Source organism: Struthio camelus, chromosome 11 (assembly GCF_040807025.1).
Source record: "Struthio camelus isolate bStrCam1 chromosome 11, bStrCam1.hap1, whole genome shotgun sequence".
Classification (NCBI taxonomy): Eukaryota; Metazoa; Chordata; class Aves; order Struthioniformes; family Struthionidae; genus Struthio; species Struthio camelus.
Window position 1 is genome coordinate 24,349,243 of NC_090952.1, and position 21,343 is coordinate 24,370,585.

The window sequence follows — 21,343 nt, forward strand, 5'->3', positions numbered from 1 at the left end:
TGGTGCGAGAGTGAGACAGAACTGCTCCAAGCACGTGAACGCCACTGAAAGGGGCTTTAAACCATTCCTGAAATATCTTTCATTTCATTCAGCATCCAGCTTGTTAGTCTCTGAGGTGGTCACTCTTTAATTCCCACAGCACCAAAGGCATTTGTAGAGCTTCCCACCACAGGAACATAATAAATAGGAAAAACTAGATAATCACAGACTCTAGTTCGATCCCCTGCTCAGAGCAGGGAAAACGTCAAAGATAAAGCAGGCTGTTACGGGCTCGTCCAGCCAAGTTTCGATAATCTCTAAGGACCTCCTTTCAGGGCCCTGCCGTAAGGCTAGAACAGTCTCTTGGGAAAAAACGTTTTCTTTACGTAAAGCTAGAATTTCTCACGCAGCCACTTGTGCCCACTGCCTCCTGTCCTGTGTCTTTGTACTTCCAAGAGTGACTTCGTCGTCTCTACAACCTCCTTTTTCAGTAGTGGAAAGCAGCAGTTAGATCCCCCCTCAGCTTTCTCTTCTCCCTGCTGAGCAGGCCTGGTTCACTTTCCCCCTCCTGTGCTCTGGCTCCCTCACCATCTTCGTAGCTGCAGACTGCATCCTCTCCAGTTTGCTGAAGCCTCTCTCATACTAGGGGACCCACAACTGGGCACAGTATAGGTACATAAGTATATAAGACATGTATAGCAATGGTTTCATGATGCAAAATAAAGTGTGGCTCAGTTAAACCCTTTTAAACATCTATGTACAGAAGAGAACCAAGGTCTTTGTCAGGTATGTCTGGAGTATAGTTTTGCTGTATCACAATTCAACACCTAACGGAGTGATGATCATACAACTGTAATATACTTCCCTTTTTTGTCTGTCTTATGTATGTAGTTACAGGGTACACAACGGAGCAAGTTGTAGCTTGCTGGTACATTGTTCAATGGGTTTGGTAGGAGCTGTTCATTTTAGTACAAAGATAGACAATTGTCTTCCAAAGAAACACAGACAGCAAAGTGAAAATATACCACAACCATTAATCTTTACGAAAGAGGATTTTCTTAATACTACTGCAAAGCAATTAATTAATTTTACTTCCTGCTAATTGATTCTTCTAGGCAATAGAAATGCCAGGCCCTCCCTTGTCATCCCTCTTAATGCTGAAAGTTCTTGGGAAGAACTCTTTGGATAATCTTGGAAGTAATGTGCTGGGCAAAGCATAACCTGAATTACAGTGCTCCCTCCTTTTGGCTTTAAGCCTGATGGATGGAACATGATCTGCCTGTGCAGCTGGCCATATTGCTGTTGGCATAATCCTTGTTTACTGAACAAATACAGCCCCGTTTGAGCTTATAAATCATACAATTCCATTCATTAGTTTTACCCTTAAATACCATTTTCTTGAGTGCTTCCCCAGTCTTGTTCCCAGTAGCTGATAGCACACAATGTGATTTATTTTCTCCATCTTACCTTCATAGGCCTGTCACTGTTTGCAAAGTTGTTAATGATGAGCAAGGAGTCCTGAAACCTTGTTCCACCGCTGAGGGCCACATCTGCTATTAACTGGCTCACTGCAATTATTATCTGTTGGGAAAAGGCAGGGGTTTTATTTAAACAAGTTCTTGTAGAGGTGTTTTATTGTCACAGTTACGTAAGATGTTCATACAAAAAGATCACGTCTTTCCCACAGTGTAAATGATGGTTGTTGTGGCTTCTCTGTCACATCTCCCAGGCACAAATAGTCTCCAGAGTACCAAATGGCTTTGCTGAACAGCAAATTCACACAATTAGCAATATAATGATCTTAATACAAATCCTGATGGCATAATTAGTACATCAGCCATCTTCTGTGATTTATTACAGCCCAGATGGTGTTCATCTGCCCTTCTAGGTATCTAATTTTGCTTCAAAAAAGCAATGCTGCAAAAGCAGCTGCAGAAAAATTCCTCCTCCTGAGCCAAAGGCAGCTCTTCCCGTTGTCCTTCCCACCTCATCCCAGCCAGTCTCCAGGGCAGAGATGTTTCTTGTAGCCATGATTCCAAAAAAATCAACATCTTGGAGTCTGACTAGGCCAATGAGTGAAAACAGGAATTAGGCAAAGCCTGGAAATCAAGAGGACTTTTTGGCCAAATAACGGCAATATTTGCTCTTTTTAGAAATATGTGACAAGTTCCTCTGGAGACATTAGATGACACATAGCTATTAGGCCAATATGCAGTCAAAGCTCTTGATATATACGTTCATGAAATCTGAGGTGGACTGCTCTTTACCTGTTTCCTGTTCACTGACCTGAAGATGTGTTCTCAGAAACGTTCTCCTCTTCGTGAACTCAAAGTTATTTCTCATCAGGAGATACAGAAGAGCAGAAGCCTCATTCCTAGTGGAGGCCAGCTTTGACGTGCAACACTTCAGGATCTCATAGCAGAGGGCAGCACACATGTTCACCCTTCCCTTGAAAAATGCTGAGGGAAACTTCACAAGACATATGCAAGTATTAGAATATACACTGCTAAATTATACCCACGGGGCTCAGATGGACAGGGGCATAGGGGTTACACACTGGGCTCCAGCCTGAACGGCCTGTATAAAACTTCTACCAGAGTTTTGTGCTGAAAAGTATTTGTGGGAATGAATCCAGGGCCTATTTTTAACTACATTTCCTAGAGCAATGAGACCTTTGATGACCCACTCTTTGAGGATGCATTCATGTGTGTCCATCTCCTCCCCTCAAAACTTTTAGGTTCATTGGCAAATTCTCACCAAACTCAACGGATAGAAGTTTCTGATGAACGTCATGAGAATGGGAAGAAAGGCAGAGAAGAGAGGTCCTTTGGACGTTCCCACCAAAAGCTGCTGCGTGAGACATTGGCGAATCCACCAGAGCCCACCCATAAGAGCGACTCTGCTGGGAAATGTGGCTCGTGATGCTCTCTGAGCTACTTACACATGTCTCAGAAAAAATGCCTAAATTCATATCACTGCCCTCAGGAATGCAAACAAGAGACTCGTTTGTCCCAGAGAACCAAAAACATGCAGCAAGGCTGCCCTGCTCCCCTATGGGCAGCAGCAAGGTTAACCCAAACTCGAAGCACAAGCTACCAGGCTACGAAGGGGGCTCGGAGATTTACAGCAGGGCAAAGGAAGCAGAAGGGGAAGCCCGGGCACCGAGCATTCACATTGCATGTCTGTCACCTTAGCAAACCCCTATTTCAGAGCACGTCTGCAGGGGCGAGCTCAGCCAGGTCTGAAGAGCAGAGAGCCGCGGCGGTGACCTGCCTCGGGTGAGCGCCAGCCCTCTGGCCACGCACGCGGTCACAGCGGTGGCTGCCGAGGCGCCGGCATGGCACACGACTTCCCCCCGGTGCCGGCCGCAGCGGGCTTGGCGCGGGGAAGCAGAACAAAGAAAGCACGCAGCTGCCTCTGCAGCCACATCCGCAGGGGCGGCACCGACACTTCCCGGGGGGAACGGAGGCTTTTCGGGCATCGCATGCAGGTGCTCCCTTTGTGAAAACACTCCGTTTTCAGTGTCTGATCCCCCTCACGGTCACTTCAGCAGAGCCTGCTCCCAGCGCCTGCTCCCGCACATGGAGACATCACCGCCACACTGCTTCCCCGCCTGCTTTCCTGCAGGGAGCGAGGGCGACGCAGGCTCTGGGCAGCAGCGCCTTGGGGACCAGCTCCCCGCACCACTGGGAGCCTGGCATGGCTTGCTGAATGCTCATGGGAGCCCAAATACCAATCAGAAATTAGAAATGTAAAGTAAATGAATGCAATAACTCCTCCCACATGACTCCTACTGCTAATCTTTGTTTATAAAGCATCTCTTTTCTCCTTCTCGCTTATTTTTACATTTTATGAAGCTAAATACTTGCAATGCCAACGAGCAAAAATACATCATGGAATTTCCTGGACACAGAGAAGTACTAGAGGGAACTGCACTTTTTTGTTTGTTTGGCTCACTGAAGACAGAGGGATCCTCACGGGACATGGTCCATGAGCCACGTCTGTCTGCCCCACCACCGTCTCCCTAGGGGACATGATGGCGAATACCACCAGGGTATTCAGTCACGTCCTCCAGGCCTGAGCCTGGAGCCGTGACCTCATCCCTCTCTTCCTTGCACTAATTATGATTCAGAAAAGCTTGTAAATACTGCTGCAGCCACCACTATGGCACGCTGGTGAAAAGGGTTTCAAAACAGCAGTGTAGCAGCTGTGGCCGGCCAGACTATGCCATCGGAATTACACTGAGCCACATGGGTTACAAGGCAGTCAGAGCACACTGTCCAAATATTTGATGTTCGCTGCCTGTGGCCAAAAATATTTTCAGGAAAAAAAAAATGGGAAAAGAAAAGAAGCAAATAAACATCATGGTAACACAGGGCCAAGCATGCCACGTGTGCACTCAGGAAAGGAGCTGTTGAGTAATTGCTGCCTGTTGTAATGCAATCCTTCTCCCATGGCAAGATGGAGTCACACTTAGAATTAGGGTTAGCCCAGGGCAGGCTGCAGCGGTGTGGGATTGGGCAAGCGTGGGCAGAACATGGGCAACCAAAGAGAGGGAGCTGGTGCTTGTTTTCAATATGCATCACTACTTGCCTGCAGAGAGGAGGTTTTTCCAGACATTTCCAATCCAGTGCTGGTGAGAACAACTTTGCCTGGGAATCGGCTGCAGAACAAGCCCAAGATCCCTCCCCCGTGCCCTCCCCTGCACACTACACCAACTCTGGGGGAAAGTCTGTTCATGGGGAACCTGCACGCCAGGGCAACTCCCTTCTGGGGGACTGATCCGGAGCAGATGCAAACCCTCCTGGGGCCAGGGCTGGAGCAGTGACCAAAGGGTTTACGCCCGCTGGAGATCTGGTCTGCAGCTCTCCAGCTGGCAGGAGAATGCGAGCTGGGAAATGCTGGGAAAGTGCACACGGGGCGATGACTGCGCGTGCTCTGGAGAAGCACATCTCTGATCGAGCCCTAACGCAGACAGGCAGAGTAGGAGTCAATGCAGCGAGAGGATCCCAGACAGGCACAAAAGGGGCACCAGGGCAGGGCAGCCACAGCAGGGCAGGACATGCCAAGTCCTTTTAGCAGCTCCACAGGAGGCTGTAACCACCATCCCAGGGAGCAGACTGAATTACAGCTGCCAGGATGTCGCCTACGAGCTGCAGTCGAGTTCAACAAACAGCTTGGTACTCCCCAGCCCCTTGCAAAGCTCATCGGCGGGCAGCAGGCTGGACAAAGGTTTCCAGCCTGCTACCGTCAGATTGCACCGCTAGGGAGGAAAAGCATCTCTGGATGTGGCCGGGGGAACTGCAAACAGGCCAGGGAGAAGCTTCCCGAGTCAGCCGTCTCTGGAAAAGTAAGATGATGAGCACAGCAAGGCCCTGCTGTCCTGCTCCTTGGGGGCCTGGGGTGCAACGCCTCTCACGCTCTCCCCTAGCCTCAACTCACCAAGGGACACTATGGAGCTGGTGGTTACACACACTTTCCATCACTCTCAGATCCATACTTCTGAGCTGCTCTTACACACGGGGGAAGCCAGTCTGCTGCAGGGCAAATTATCTGAGCCCCCACCCTGTGCACATTTTGCTTCATAACTCTTAATTTAGTGACCAATCCCAAGCATGTAAATATGTATTTATCTGTAACTGACACTCTGAAAAGAAGGATTTGGATTTTAAGAAAACCTACGGTATAAAACAAAAGCAATCTAGCTTTTATTGATCCTTCCCAGTCGGTAAAATGGAGACAGCTTCCTTCCCAAATTCCTGGCATGCATGCATGCCTGCAAGCAGCATTCATTTTAAAATCAAACATGCAAACAATTACAGACCTTGTTTGCTCTGCGCTTTCTTGAGACATTTCTTTTTTAAGTCTCTTGCCTATCAAATAAGCAAGTTTAATGCAGAAGGAAAGGCATTTTAAAGATAGATTATAGGATGCAGAATAACTATGAAACCAGGAATCTTTTCCCCTCCAAAATCTACTAGTGATGGACACCAGACTACGCAACACACTGTGCGACATCAGATAAAAGGAGGATCTTTTGCATTGTTACTATTAGCTACAGAAGGCCATAAAAATGACAACTTGTCCTTTTTAACTACCTCAAAGGCATACTTCTCTTTTGTTTTATTTGAGGTTAACACTAATACATTAACTAACCAGCTAACAGTGATACGAAACTCAAAACAAAACAGTGCAGTTTTTATATATCAAAATAAACTCACAGAAAAACATGCCATCCTTGCACTTGTCATGAAACGCAGTGATCCTGGCTATTTTATTGTCATTTTTGGACTTAGAAAAGCACTTCAGAGGTCTTAAAAGGAAGTCTGGAACCCATGTGGTTACAGAGTTGGCAAAGAAAACACTTCCTTATAGATACCATCTGCTGGGCTCATATCTTGCTTTTACAGAAGTAACACTGTGTCCTGTCATAGCGGAAATGTGAAAAATTAACTGAAATCAATTTTTCAAATCTTTGAAGACCATGATGCCAGTGTGGATTCAGAGTGGCATAAATCCAGGGAAACTACCCCACTGCCCATCCTTGCAGCAGCAAAGAAGGCAAGGCAGCCAGCATCACTGTAATCATCGCTCTGCAAGGTAAGCATGCGACCCCAAAGGGCTCCAGGTAGTGAAGGCTGATGGTGAGACCAGACTGAGCAGGCGTGCAGGTTTGGCTTCACAATTAAACAGCCTCAGAAAATTGGCCAGGGAGGCAAGAAAAGCGTCCTATTTGTTATAAGCAAGAAACAAACATTTCTAGCTAAATATACTTTCATCTAATAACGGAAAGAGAGACGGAGCGAGGGACTGCCTCTGTGTGGGGTGTGCGCAGATCTGCAGCAGGGCATATTTCAAGGCTAAGCAGATCAGAGTTGAGCAGAGAACTTAAAAGATACTGGTAAAGGTAGGACAATAAATAGATACATAAAAGGCAGAGTATTAAACCTTGTAGGAGAACTGAGTGATTCCTGCCAGTGCCTGTTGCCAATCTGGCAAGCTTTAAAGCGGCCCATTGAAAAATATCATTGAAAATGGTAGGAAACCATTCCGTTTGGAGCCAGGCAGATAGCTAGCAAGACGTCTGTATTTTCTTGCTTCTTTTGTGTCTGCTTAGGACAAGCTAAATTCAACCCTAGGCATATTCACACTAGCTGTTAGCTCTGCTTTGTGGTTACAGTGAAATGTTCATAGCACAGATTTTTCCCACCTTTTTAGCAGTCTCTTTTTAGCATCAAACTTGGTTCAGTGACTAGTGCAAGACACCTTTGCCAGCAATACTTCTTAGGTGCATTTCAGTCACAAACTGTGCTACCTGGCTGCAATCTTAAGCCACATGAATTTAGTTCATTAAGTGAACTTAGTCCATTAAGCGTTGCATTCTAGTGGTTTGGTAGCTTTTAATTCATTTTGAATTTATTGTTAACCGTGCTGCGTGGAGGCAATGGAGGTTGCATGCACATCTGGTCTAAAATAATGTACTTACGAGAAGCAGCAGGTTTGGCAAGCAGGAAGGTAAATGTCTACAGTAGCATCAGTCACAGCTCTTACGTGGTTGGCCGCTGCTTTGACTCTGCTTGAGGCTCAGGGCATTAAGCAACCTCATTATATTCCAGGGCGTGGAAAGTTAGAAGGCTGTAGAAAGAGGTCTGGCTGCTACTGCCCTCTCTCAAACACAGCCTGAAGCTAGCAGATTAGCAGGTCCAGCGTGCAAGTACTAGTCTAGCAATAGCTTTGTTAGTAACGTTGCCTCTTTGGGGAAAAGATTCAAGAAGCACCAGCTTTTGGTGGAACTGATGATAGTCTTTAAGAGCACCTTTATGATCAAGGCATATGAAGGAATTCCTGGAAATTTCTCCTTTTGTTTCATGGTATACAAGGAATAATAACTGTTGAAACAGACAATTTGACTTGGGCTCCTTTTTATATCAGTTAAGAATTTGTCGTCTAAAACATCTTCAAACAGCAAAAAATGGCAATTTAATAGGAGTTTAGGCACATTGGTCTCTTCTCTCATGCATATATAAATTCTACTGAACCGCTGGAGTTATGTATTACATACCTTGCTAATGAAAGCTCTTAGAGAGGCGAACACATGCTTCAGAGCTGCTTCTGACTGCCCGTTTTTGAGAAAAGCAAGATGAATATCAAAAACCTTCTTCATGAGTGGATTATGGCCATCGTTGCTTAAGAGCTGGGTCTAGAAAGCAATGAGAGAATTCATTTTGCAGAAACTTTGTGCCTGAAGCTGGAAATGATGGCGATAATTACATCAGTTCTTAAGCCAGACAAGGAACAGGGACATTTTTATAGCAGAAAATAAAACAAAAATATTTCACCACTTTGGTGTCATTAATTCCAAAACCTAACTCAATTATCTGCACAACTATTCACCAGTTCCCAGAGTTTTAAAATAAAATAGGCTATTATCAACATAGTTCTCATTCTGTTTTTTCTATTTCTTTTTATGCATCTCAATAAGTGCTTTATTTGCAGCCCAAAGAGAGAGAGAGAGAGAGAATGACATTCACACATCTTTTCACCGGAAAGACTCTTAGTTGTAGTAAATCAGTACATCTCCCTTGCCTTTGCAAAATTTTGGCAGTTTGCACCTTTTGGGAACCCATCTCCCTCTTCCCCCTCCCCTGCACAAAGATGGTAAAACGGAGTTAACTTGGTGTCAGAGTTATTTTGCCAATGGCTACTTTTGCTGCCTAAAGACATTTTCCAGACCAGAAAAAGAGGATTTGGGCCCTTTCCAGAATCTCTGAAAGTTTTTTTTACTAGGAAGTCCCAGATAAACAATCACTGTGCGTGTACCTACGAGCTCTGTCATCACACACACCTAATGACTGTGGCATACTCAAGCCCTCAGGGCTGGCCTTTGCCCGCTGCAATCCTTGGAGCCCCTGCGCAGGAGGCCTGGCACTTTGCAGCCATCTGGCAGGATCGTGGAAGCTCTATATCGAAAGGAGATCGGTCATCTCTACCTGGCTGCCAGCCCCAGGGTTGCCTGGGCTCTGATTTGTCTTTGACGTCCTATATGCCTCCTGTGCAGTACGGTAAGCTTACAGTTCATACTCTTTAACTGAGCCCCATTTACTCTATTGATAAGAAAAGCATCAGCACTTTTACTACACTATAGCGCACGCTTCTGTGTGGTAACACTGTATGACCATAAAAGCAGAGCAGAAGCCTATTAAAGCGGAAGGGAATCCAGTCTATCCTGCGGTTTGAAAATCACATTGTTTTGTGGTTCAGCTATTTTCAAAAAGAGGCAACTGTGAACGTCAAGCAAGTTTTAACTCTTGCTTCTAAAACCTCCTGCTGTTAGCAAACTATTACACTGTAATTAATGTACGCACCAGGGTTGTTTTTTTGCTCTGTAGCAGGAGCAGAGGACAAGACCTTTCTCCTTGCGTTGTTCAATATATCTAAAAAGGAGATCTTCGTTTGTGCTCACTCTGAAATCCTTGTCCCTGTGACATGCAAGCAGGATTCCTCTAATCACATTTTGAGGAAGAGCCTGGCTTCAGTAACATTTCAGCATTTCACTGCCAACTTGGGGCTCTCTCCATCACAGACGTTTGATTCTTGCGGATATCAATGACTGCCAAAAGTGTGATTCACAGAATGGAAGAGAGGATTTATACCAGTGGTACTGGTCCTGTCTGAACTGGTAATGACAGCTGAAATGCCTTTGCCCAGAGACATCTGTGTGTTGCAATTCAAAGAAAGCTGGGCCTTGCTTCCAGGCAATTTATGGTAGAAAACAGAGACTTTTCTAAGAATGTTAGACCTCCATTTCCCTCTCCTCTGGTCCCTCCTTTCTCTATGATGCACATTTCCTCTTATTCTATTTTTGTAATGCCTGCACTCATGGTATAATGCCCACATAATTTTCTCTTGCCTTGCAGTTTTGAACGAATTCTAAGATTGCATAAGTGCGTAATTACTCTGAGATCGTGTGAAACACTCAGCATTTTGGAAAATAAACAAACTGCAAATCATTTACTTTCCATTATCTGCCTCTCTACGAGAATGGATCATCAAAACGAACACAGAAATAGAGCACACATCTATAGAGTATTCTTGATTTCAGTGCTGACCTTGAAACTCTGAGTGAAAAAAGAGATCGTGTCCAGGACTGTAAGGCACACTTCAGTGGCAATATTGCCTTCCAGTAACGCCTGGTGCACAATATCGGCTTCTGATGTGCCTGCATCTGGGGAGGACAGAAAGCAAATCAGGAGCAAATGGTGTTCAACATTACAGCTCCCACAAGACCTAAAAGCTTTTATATATATATTTATATATATATTTATATATATTTATGTATATACACATAAAAAGTTCTCCCCTTTCTTCTCCCCTTATATTTCTCTGGATGCTGGAAGATGAGGTAAGAATAGCAAGATGCTGAATCTGTCAGCTCCATTTAGAGAAGCTGTCTCAGCCTGATGCCACACATGAAAACAAATGTCACTGTCTTCACTTAATCCCACTGTCTTCAAAATCAGACAGAGAACAAGGTGCCCAAATTGCACGCATGGAGGGGAAACTGCAGTGTGCCTCAAGGGGGTGAAACCCAGGCACGTGGAGAAACTTAGACCATGTCCTGCTCCAGGTCTTTGCATAGGGCTGAACTTCTCCCCCAGGGCAGCTCTCCCACCTGCCCCGATCACTGCCCAAACCAGGGGGTCTCCTGCACCCACTGTCAGCAAGGGAGCTGAGTCAAGACTGGTGAGAATAGAAAGCTATGCAAGTGCGAAGTCCCAGGGTGGATTTTTGAAGGGGCTGTCTGAAATTTCATCCCTCCCCAAATTTAGGAATGTTGCAGATAAGACCAGTTATCACCCTACCTCTCCAGAGCTTGAACACCCCAAAGCAACAAGGAGCAAGTGGAAAAAGGCTACATGTAGTTTTTAAGAGGCTAAAACTCCACAGTCCCACCTGGCTCCTCTGTACATACTGTGATTGAGAGTGAAGGAGGTCTCCAAGCTGCCCAGATGCTGAAGTCGCACCTGCATCCCTCCAGGTCTGCTGCGGAGTGCTGGCATCGTCTGAGATTTCCTATCGGCTCCCACATGCTTAGATAACCAGGCATCATGCACCCTACAAGGGGAAGCTAAGGTTGCAGATTTGGACGAGCAGTAGCAGCCACACCGCTACAGGTTACGCGAGGCATCGGGCTGCAGTCCTGGCCTCCCTCCGATGTGCTAACCTGGCTCACGCTGGACAATCCCCGTGGGACTGGCCAGGCTAACCTGGTTTCAGCAGAGCTGGTCTTGCCTGCACCAGATGGCCCTACAGCTAATGAAACAGCAGAGCTGCTGCTCAGGGCTGCCGAGATGGAGCCCATGACTCATGTTTCACCTGCATTGACTGCAGGAGCCATTGCAAACACGTGCAGGCAACTGGGAGCACCTCGGCCTCATGCTAGTGCTGGAGGGGGGGGAAGTGGCAGGGTGCTAAGATGAGGGGATGCGGCCCGGGCTTCAAGGCGGAGAGCAGCATCTCGTCCCCCCGGCCCCGCAGGCTTCCTGTGCGCTCGGGTTGGCCTGGCATGGGCGTGCAAGCTCCCTTCCTGCTGCAGCTGGGAGAGCAGGGAGGGGCCCCACAGCACCCCAGTGGCGGCCGGAAGAGTACGATACCTGGCAATATTTCTCTTCCCCACGTATCTGAAGTGAAATAAACACACTCTAGAAAGAAAAAAAAAAAACAAAAACCTGTTACAGAACCTGCAGATTAGGAACGACCCAGAACATTTCAAATTGACCCTGTCCTCGCCTGCAGACACACTCCTCTGCACGTGAGGGGTTGAGGACTATATGTGTGCTTTCCTTGACCTCATACTTGTGGTCTCTGAACCCTACGGTGCACCACTACCTCCCCACCCATCTCTTCCACCAAGCCCTCTGCAAAGTGGAGGTGGCACCAGTTGCTGTGGGAGCCTGCGCAGAGCCCTGCTCTCCCGTGGGCAGCTGGGCACCCGCTCCACAGCCTGGGCTGCTGAGTGCAGGACAGCAGGCACTTTGCCTTGCTTCAGCAATATAAATCAACCAGAGGAAGGAAAACTATTCATTGTATCCTGGCACAGGAACGTGTGCATCTTGAGAGGCACAGGGCAGTCATTTCTTCTTTGCCGATGCTGCATAGGGGAGGGCTTAACAGCGCAAAGGTGCAGCGTTCAAACTGCAGCCTCCTGATACTCACTCCAGAAGCACAAGGACGTTTATCAGCTCTTGGGGGGAGAATTTGTTCCAGTAAGCTAAAAGAGTATCTGAAACAAAAAAAAAATCCAATGAGATTAAAAAAACAAAACCCAAACACATCTTTCAGACCAAAACAGCCAGTGATGGTCTCTTGCCTTTGTGGCTGCCCACCCCAGGGCGCACCCCCAGTGCACAAGAGTCACCAACCTTCAGAGATCATCTTCACAATGTAGAGGTAGCACATCAGGAGTGTCCGGATCTCAAACTGGTCCAGGCGGCTGCAGTGCGACACGCTGCTCCTCGTGGAGCTTCTGCGGATCTAATGAGACGCGGATGTGACACAGAGGCCAGCGGCCGCAGCCAAGGTGGCCCAGGCTGTGCCAGAGGGGAGCGCGGGGCCAGGCACTATGTGGGACAACACGGGCACAGCAAATCGGGCACTTGCTGGGCACGCTAGCGTTCCTGCTCTCTCTGCTGTGTGCACAGCCTGACGGCACTGCATATGACATGCTTTGGAGACATCTCATCCATCAGGACTGCTGCTCATCCAGCAGGCACTTGCGCGGAAACCCTGGATAAACGGTCAAATTCTTTTCTGCCCAGAAGAAAATTTCTGGGTGGAGAAGGATGACGTACCCAGCTAAACACACGGCAACTCTGCTTTCACTTCCCCTGCTTTCTAAAGTTTTCTAGAGCTTTTTAGCTCCGTAGCATTTCTGAAGTCAGTTCTTGTCAAACAAAATAGTTCACTAGTTTTCAAGATGCAAAGCAAGATTCTAACTTTCTGCTGAAATAGATATACTTCAAAACATCACAGTGAGTAGAAAAATAGGAACTTTCAGCTTAAAAAAGAACCTTAATTTTTCTTCTGATTTTTAGAAGTGGTTTTCCCCCCTCCCCATTTGATGACTTAGACAAAGATAACTGAAATACTCTGGTGAGTCAATCTGTGTGGGAAAGGCTGATTATTCTGTGGTGGGAAAGACCAGACTTTTAAAGTTTCACCAAATTTTTTTTGCGTTCTCTCTCCAAGCCCTAGCCATATCCTCCGACAAACGGATACAATTATGCTCTAAGCAGGACACTTCTTTTTAAGCTGTGCCTCACATGTTTGGAGAGCAACCCAGAGGCCTTATTTGTTGTTTATTCTGGGATAGGCTATGCATGTGAGTCATAAGAAAACAGAATTAAACATTCACTTTAGAGCTGGAGATACAGCACTATAGCCAGAACTTTACTGCTGACCCCTGCCAAACTATCAAGTCAGCCCACAACTCACCCGAAGAGATCAGGCAATAAGCAATGCGTCTTGCCTCTGTTCAGCAGTGTTAAATCTGTGCACCTCCACACTAGAGAACTTGTTGCAGTGCTGCTTTTAAATGGCTTTGTGGATACTACATTTATTACTACGGAAGCAGTTTTCAGCTACTCTGAAACATGTACCTTCTAGGACATAGAAGAGGGTGATGAGAACGGAGCTGAAAACAATAAGGCTTCCCGCAAACCCACTCAGGAGATGCTGCCAGTGGAGCTGAAGCATATCCTAAGAGCCTTGCGGAATATGAACATTTTGATATTCAAGTGTCTGGCTAAACTTGGTCTTGTGTCTTCGTGAATCACGCAGGGGAGCTGGGAAAGCTCCACCTCTCCTGAGCCTGTCAGGACACAGCCAGTGACAGCCCAGATAATCCTTGCCTTGCTTAGCATAAAGGCCAAAGTTGTTAAGGGTGCAGGAATGATGCACGCCAACCTAAGACATCTGCAAAGTGCCTTGAGGAAATTCAGGGCTGGGTTTCACAAATACCTGATTTCCATACATGTAATCTGGCAACAAGGAAAGTACGCGCTCTTTGAACGCTGTGGTCAAACCACAAAAAGGTCTGGCCCCAAGTTACTGCAAATGTGGGATTATGGTTGTTAACCTGCACTGTTTTTCCTACAAATGCCTCATCTTCTCTTAAGTCAATGGTCACTGGAAGTCTCATGCCACGGTGCTTTGCCTCCCAGCATGAGGCACTGCTCAGCCAGGCTCTAACCCATCCAAGCACAGAAGATTCATCTGTGTCTGGATAAGAGTATCATGGGAACAGAGATTTTCCCTGTGGATTTTGCCTTTCATCTTTCATAAGCAATTTTTCTATGGTTTGTATTTTTGGCTCAGAGATTTTTCAAGACAGAAAGCATACCAGATCAGTGAGTCTGACCTCCTCTATTAAAATGAATCCATTTGCTTCCAAACCAACATTTTTAAGCCGGCTCTTGAGTACATGATCACAGGGAACTCCTTCTCCCTCCCCCCTTTCTCTGCTGGCCCAGCCTAGGCGCGGGCCATGGATTTGTGCAGCGAACACTGTTCTTTCTAACCCCAGATACATTACATTGTCGCTCTGATCTGGGGAACCCGTTGCCCCCTCTGAGTTCAGGGATCCTTTCGAGTCCTCTCTCTTTATCCCATGCCCATTCGGAAGTGCTGCTCCACAGGCTGTAAAAAACAAACAGACAAACAAAAAACAAACCCTCCAATGACAACGTTTGCACCTGCACTCTGCAGGGTGCTGGCCCATCACGGACACTGAACGGAGCAGGTGATTTGGACAGAACAAATGGGGATTTGGTGATTAATCTGGAAAGATCAGCTAAGGTCACACAACATTCAGGGAAAAGAATATGAGCTCTGAGAGGAAGTTTTTGGGTGAGGGCTGTTTACCAGCTGTGAAGTACTGAGCACTAGTAACACTTTAATTTAAAAAAAATGAGAAAGTTAAAGTTTATAAAAATTAATTTACCTGTATCTTTGTCTGCAATCAGACTGGATCTGTTTGAGGGGGAAGCAAAATTGCACACAAAGTCATCTCGGGATGCCTGCAAAGCAATAAGAGGCTTTTTTTCACCAGTGGAAGATAATACCTCTTCAAAGTACAGAGGAGAATAATAAAATAAAAAAATTAGAGCAGCCTTGTAAAATACAGATGAAAAAGAAAAATCTATTTCCTTACTTCCATACCAAGGAGACAAATGACTCGGGGAGCTGTACAAAGAATGACAAAACATACTGAACTAAGTTATGGCAAATTTTTCCTTCCGTTTTTCATCATTCGATCTGAAATTGTTTATTTGAATGTCGCTTTTTTTTTTACATTTTGTTCTGAACAAGGTGCAAAGTCTAGTCTGCAAGGCTGAGCCCGCTTGGGAACCACACGCTGCCCTCAGGCAGACAGGCAACTCCCAAGAAAAGCTGTCCAAGTCTGAGGCTGAGTCCTGTTCCAACTCATTGCATACAGAGGAGCTTATCTCCCTTCATCTCACCTCACAATACTGGACACATAGCAAAGGGATGTATTGAAAAAAAAAAAAGCAAGCAAAACGCTTGCTATTGTACCCCGTGCTGCAGACTGAACAGCCTCACAGGAAAAGTGAAATTAAAACAAACAAGCAAGCACATTATTGGGCTGCAGCGAGAAAAGAATAGTTATTTCTAAAGCTAAGCCCAACTGCGGACAGTTACAGCTGCACGTGGGGGTGCAGGGAGGGCGGATCCAAGGAAGAGGGAAGGATGAAGAGGGGTGGCCGGGCTTTGCTCACCGGGCTGGCGGCGGCCGCGCCGGAGCAGAGCGTGTCGCGGCCAGCCACGCGCTGGATGTTTTCCAGGAGCAGCCCGAACAGCGGCAGGTAGAGCTGAGCGATCTTTGCCTGCTGGTTCTGAAACAGAGTCAGGGAGAAAAACATAGGTAAGAGCCCAGGGTTTCAATGGGGTTTGGGTAAAAAAGGAAAACTCTCGAGCTGATTTTTTTCACATGCTGCATATGATGCCTGCGAGGACGTGAGCCCGTTTGGCTTCTCATTTCCACTCGCAGAGCTGCAGTTAGGTGTTACCCTTCCAGCAGCCAGCTCCAGGCAGACAGGGATTTCAGAGGCTGAGCGACATTCCCACTCATACAGGAAACGTGACAAACTAAATCCCGGATTTCCTAACTCTTTAGCTGGCACTTCACTTGCACAGGTTGATTTTCCAGCATAACCCCCATGAGCAGTGAAACAAAAACATTTGTTCCTCGCATCGTGATGACTATTGCTTCCAGTCAGGAACTCTCCATAGAAAATGCTTCTGGATGAAACAGTTTGTAGGAATTGGTTGACTTGGATTAATTGATACAGATTTGTTTTTAAAATTTTGAAATGATCAAAAATGGTTCGCCCGACCTTTTCTAAACACAAGGCTTGCACACCCCAAACTCTTTTTTGTTAAAAATTCATTATTCTGGACTTGACAGAAAAGTTAAAAAATATGTCAGGCTTGCACATGGAATCACTCGTTTCCACTGATAACAGAATTTAATTTTTTCTTCTGGTTCAGGATGACAAAAATAAAAGACTGTCCATGGGTTGAGAAAACCCTCTCTGAGCTGTCCTACGGCAATGAACGCAGGGTTTCCATGGCCGAAGCGAGCCTGCACCAGCAGCCTCGGTCACATCCAGACCGTCCCGCCAAAGAGGTGATGCTTCACTCCCGTCTCCAGGCAGGCACCTGAGCATCCTGCCCCAGTGCCCGCCAGACTCCTGGCCAGGCAGCTCTGAGCACAACACACATACAAAAATCCAGTGGGACCAATAAGGCAAACAGATCCTGAATTGATGTAAGGGTTTTCGGGGACCCAGAAGAGCAGGCCATCTCTCACCCAGCCTCAGCAGAGAGCTGGCAAGTCACTCCTGCTGTATTGCATCTGGCCGACCAGTGCGTGCCGCAGTTCTGTTTCCAGGCAGTGCAATCACCAGGAATCTCACTGCACAGAAAAGCGAGCCCACCTCCCACTCAGCCCTCGCAGCTACGCTGCCAAACACACCGAGAAGGGAGAGGAGGGGAGCTGGTCCCAGTCCACGGAAAAGGGCAGGAATCCCTGGCACATGGGGGTCACTTCTCCCGGCCTTCTTGCCCAGGAGGCAATCCCTGTTCCCAGATCAAATCCGGGAATGCAGTGGATTAGGAGCAATTTGAGGAGCTAACTTTTAAACAGAGATCGGCTTTCAGCCCAAGGACAGCCAGTATCTGCACAGGTAGCTCAGAGCTTTCAAGGATAGGTGTGTGAGCAGGGATCAGCGTTAAGAAAGGAAACAAGCCCATCTCTGAGCTATTTCAGTGATACGACATGCTAATCTTCTACCAGAAGAAAGCTGAAGAGCTACCCAGCGGAAACCCAGCACCCCGTGAGAATCCACAGAGCCTCTGCTCTGATTCACTAATTAGTAAAACATGCAGTTAACTTGTACCAGAGATCAGTCTTGCTTCCTAATTAGAGTATATTAATGCAGGATATTAATTTAACTTCAAGTCCAGAAGAACATTGATGTTGCTTAATTTTGAACAGCCTCTTGCCTAATGGCACTCTCAAGTTCCTTACTGGCTCAGGGCTTTAGTACCTAAATACTCAGCATGGATAAAGAGTGCTGCAATTAGCAGACTGCATTATCGGCATTCCTAGATCATTCCTTAGAACTATTATTGCAATGCTATAACTATCGCTGACTTACAGCAGTTCTCTGAACAGTAATTAGAATAGCCTAAAATGCACCATGCAAAATCTAAAACTCTGATGTGTGCCTTTGCGGGAAATTCAAGAACATTAGCATGTTTAAAAGCCAATAAAATATGCCTGACCTTGTGCTGGTATCTGTTGTCGAAGGCATGCTTTATCAAGAGATTTTTTAAGACTGCGATGGCCGTATATCTGATATCATAGTTGTCCTGCAAGGCAACAGAGGCTTCTCTGAGAAGCATCCCCACCAGGAAATGATGCCTGCAATACTCATCAGTTAAACTGTATTCCAGATTTACATCTGAAAGAAAGAGCAAGGCAATGGTTAAGGGAACTGTTCCTACAATCTAGTGAGGAAGACAGAACGGTCATGTAAGCCAAAACAGTTCATAAGGACAGTTTATCGCTCTCTCTCCTACAGTGCAGGAATCTTTTAATAAGGCTGAACTGACTACAGCCTGTCCCCTCAGTGGCTTCAGTCATATCAAAGAACTTGCCATCTTCCAATTCAGGCTAATCATTAATTTTCACCCTCACTGTTTCAGCAGCAGCTAAATGAAGGATCTCTACGGTGTCAGGCTTTACAAACCTTGGTGCTCCAAAGACTAATTGTAAAGCCAGAGATGGATAAAACAGGGAAGGACAGCTCAACTTACTGCCTGCTTTGCTCCTGACTAGGGGTGATCTTATGAATCCCCAAACTACCCAGGCGATGGAGGCGCTGACCTCTGCGGGGGTACTGGGCAGTGGAGACAGTGTTTATCATGGGCGTTTCGCCCTAGCACGCCGTCTCTGCCATTTGTTCTGCCTCCTCGGGGGATGTGTGCCCCTTTTAGCCAGGGTTACCGAGCAGAGCAAAGGCAAATACTGTTGCTGCTGAAAAGCCTGAGGGATGCAAACAAGGACATGGTGCCAAGCGACCACCACTGTATCCTCCAAAGGTTCATACAGCCAGGTTTTCCAATCCCCCTATGAAGAGCCGGGGAGCCAGGGCAGGATGCCAGGAGCTGCTTGCCACAGTGATTTTGTTAGCTTTCCACAAGCAGACGTTATAAGCTGCACTGACTTTGAGGAGAAAGGCAGCCCATTCTTTAACCACCTTAGCTAGCTTAACTGGTTCCCTGTGCCTCCTGGAGACTGAGGCGATATCTATGCTGTGATCAAAGGAGTGGCTGCTGCAAGGGTAAGGCATCACTGTCACTAACTCACCTGCATAAGGTAGCAGAGAAACAGAGACAGATCGCTGAGCAGGCTGCATGCGCGCTCGGGCTGCTAGGAACGATCTGGCCCTGACACCGTTATCTGTTTTGGGCAACCCATAGGGCTAATCACTCTTTCGACGGGCAGAGTTTGACTGCTGCAGGATGGCAGCAAGCCTCCCAGAGGGATAACCCCAAAGCTGTGCGTTCTTTCCCCAAAGGGAACAAATGCTGTGCGCTCCGGTTGGATGGTTTCTTGAAAACCCCACAGATGTGAAAGTTTCTCTGCGGTGAGGCACAGCGCATACACTAAGCTTTGAAAATCCCAACCAAAGGGCTCCAGCAGTTCTGTGTCCTGTTGCCACAGAAGATATTTTTAAGTCAATTGATTCATAAGTAGCATTTACTGGTTTGTGAAAGTCTGATTCAGAGGAAAGAGAAAGCAATCTGGAGCGTTATCTAGCTTTCATTGTTAGTCATGTTAGCAAACACCCAGGTGTCACACACCATGCTTATTTCATTAACTGGATGCAAGCTAGTTGATTGGTGGCTGCCTATTTAATTTGACATAAGAGGACTCAGTGATCCCGGATGGACCTACCTACTGAAGCGAACTGTTCCACAGCAAATGAAAAAAAATCTAATTTATATGTAAAAAGAAAAGGGATAAATAAAAAGACAGTAAAAATGAACAGGAATAAGTAATGCTCTACATCTTGCAAAAGGAGACAGCATTTCCTGTTTTAACACTATTTGCAAGGCTATCGCTTAACTTCCAATTTTTTTCAGTCTCTTGGGTTTTTTGCCATCACAAGATTGCAAAAACAATTCCTTGCTGCTGATTCTGAGGACAGGCTCCAGGGTCTGCTCTGGCTGATGAAACCCGCGTGTCCCCCAGGCAAGGCAGCGGGGATGCAGACCAGCAGTCAGCCTCCTGTTAGCGGAGACATTTCAGAGAAACTGCTCCAAGATGCCTCTGAAATGCAACAGGACGTGGTTACAAGGATGTGCGCTACCTGTGTGCCTGTCTACACCTGTAGATTTCTTCTGCAGAAGTCCTGGAGGCTACTCCTTCTTTTCTCAGGAACAGAGCACTAGAGAGGATGAGTGGGCACATCCCCTCTCTTTGTTCAGGTAAACCGCTAAACAGGTGAGGCATCCCATCTCCTTGGTGATGTCCACATCGTACCTCCAGGTCTCAGGGCCCCCTCTGTCCCCTGTAATCCTAGGCCTGTTCATAAAAACAGACGAGTTTGCAATGGACATGCCCCATTATATGTCTCTACCATGGCAGGCAGAGCACAGGCACCACACAAAGGCACTTCTGCTGAATGAGGATAGGCTATTCTGTTGTCAGAGGTACGTGAGAATGGCAATTGTTACCACTATTTTAAAATATACCTTTTAAAAATAAAACCTCACCTGGCAGGTCTTAGTCATGGTAAAACAGAGGAGAAAAGACGAGCCACTCTCATAGCTGTTCAGCTTAACCATTGCAAATGCAGAGCTGGACACTAACCAAGAGAAACTGTTTGTATGTTGCCATGCTACCAAGAAGCACTGAGGAGGCACTGTGGTTGAGTGATATTTTCTCTCTTTCTTAGCCATTTCTAGCAGTGCACTTTATTAAGCTATACCAGACAAGTAGCCAAACTGATGCGAGCGTAACAGATTAGCAGCTGGCCCAGAAAGCTCAGAGAACACACCAAAACAAAGAAAAAGTGTGAGTTATTGTTGCTGCAGCCACCTGAATGTAAAGAGAACCATTATGGGATTTATATGGCCGCACCCTAAGGTACAGCCAAGCATCCTGTCGCCTCCATCAAAATAAATCCACCAGGCTTTCACATGGGAAGATCCCCAAACTCACTCTCATCTCTGCTACTTGGCCAGGCTGCTAGCACCCAAACCTTGCAATGTTTAGTGTAGAGAGAATGAGGCTACGCCAGTCACTACACTAATCTCTGGAGGCCGGCCAGGCATGCTCCTGGGCTCAGAGCTGTGTCCATACTGTCACCTGTAGCAAAGTCACTGCCATCCGCCCTGTTGCACAGCATCGAGTTCAGCTCCTTACAAACTCCCTTTGCCTTGCAGGGAGTAACATCAGGAACAAAAGGGACACGATGCAACTGCAAGACAAGGCTGGATATGTGGCGGTGTCATGTATATGTATGTGCCTGGTATGCACTAAAGATTGGCATGGGCCCAAGCTCTCCACTGGCTGTCTCCGGCCCAGGCTTGACTACAGGCTCAAACGCAGACTACGTGGCTATACTCTTGTTTCAAAACGAAAGCAGAAGGAATCTAAATCATCTTCTTGGGGCCACAAAGAGCGCCTGACAGCAAAGCAATGCATTGAATCTGTCCTCCTGTCTCTCCATCAGCTACCGCCCTGATCAATGAGACATCTTGCTTCTTG

General features: G+C 46.6%; 1 protein-coding gene across 3 annotated transcripts in view; it reads right to left on the bottom strand.

Annotated features, from left to right (window-relative positions):
- DOCK11 (dedicator of cytokinesis 11) overlaps positions 1–21,343 on the bottom strand; it is an 88,878-nt gene that overhangs the window by 14,777 nt on the left and 52,758 nt on the right. For all 3 annotated transcript variants that reach the window (XM_068957599.1, XM_068957600.1, XM_068957601.1), the window contains exons 31-42: positions 17,848–18,026; positions 15,777–15,893; positions 14,981–15,056; positions 14,573–14,676; positions 12,402–12,513; positions 12,196–12,262; positions 11,634–11,681; positions 10,952–11,094; positions 10,089–10,204; positions 8,042–8,179; positions 2,266–2,448; positions 1,447–1,560 (exon numbers count right to left, since the gene is read on the bottom strand). In XM_068957599.1, coding sequence (XP_068813700.1) covers positions 1,447–1,560; positions 2,266–2,448; positions 8,042–8,179; positions 10,089–10,204; positions 10,952–11,094; positions 11,634–11,681; positions 12,196–12,262; positions 12,402–12,513; positions 14,573–14,676; positions 14,981–15,056; positions 15,777–15,893; positions 17,848–18,026 — 1,397 coding nt within the window. The remainder of the gene's footprint in view (positions 1–1,446; positions 1,561–2,265; positions 2,449–8,041; positions 8,180–10,088; positions 10,205–10,951; positions 11,095–11,633; positions 11,682–12,195; positions 12,263–12,401; positions 12,514–14,572; positions 14,677–14,980; positions 15,057–15,776; positions 15,894–17,847; positions 18,027–21,343) is intronic.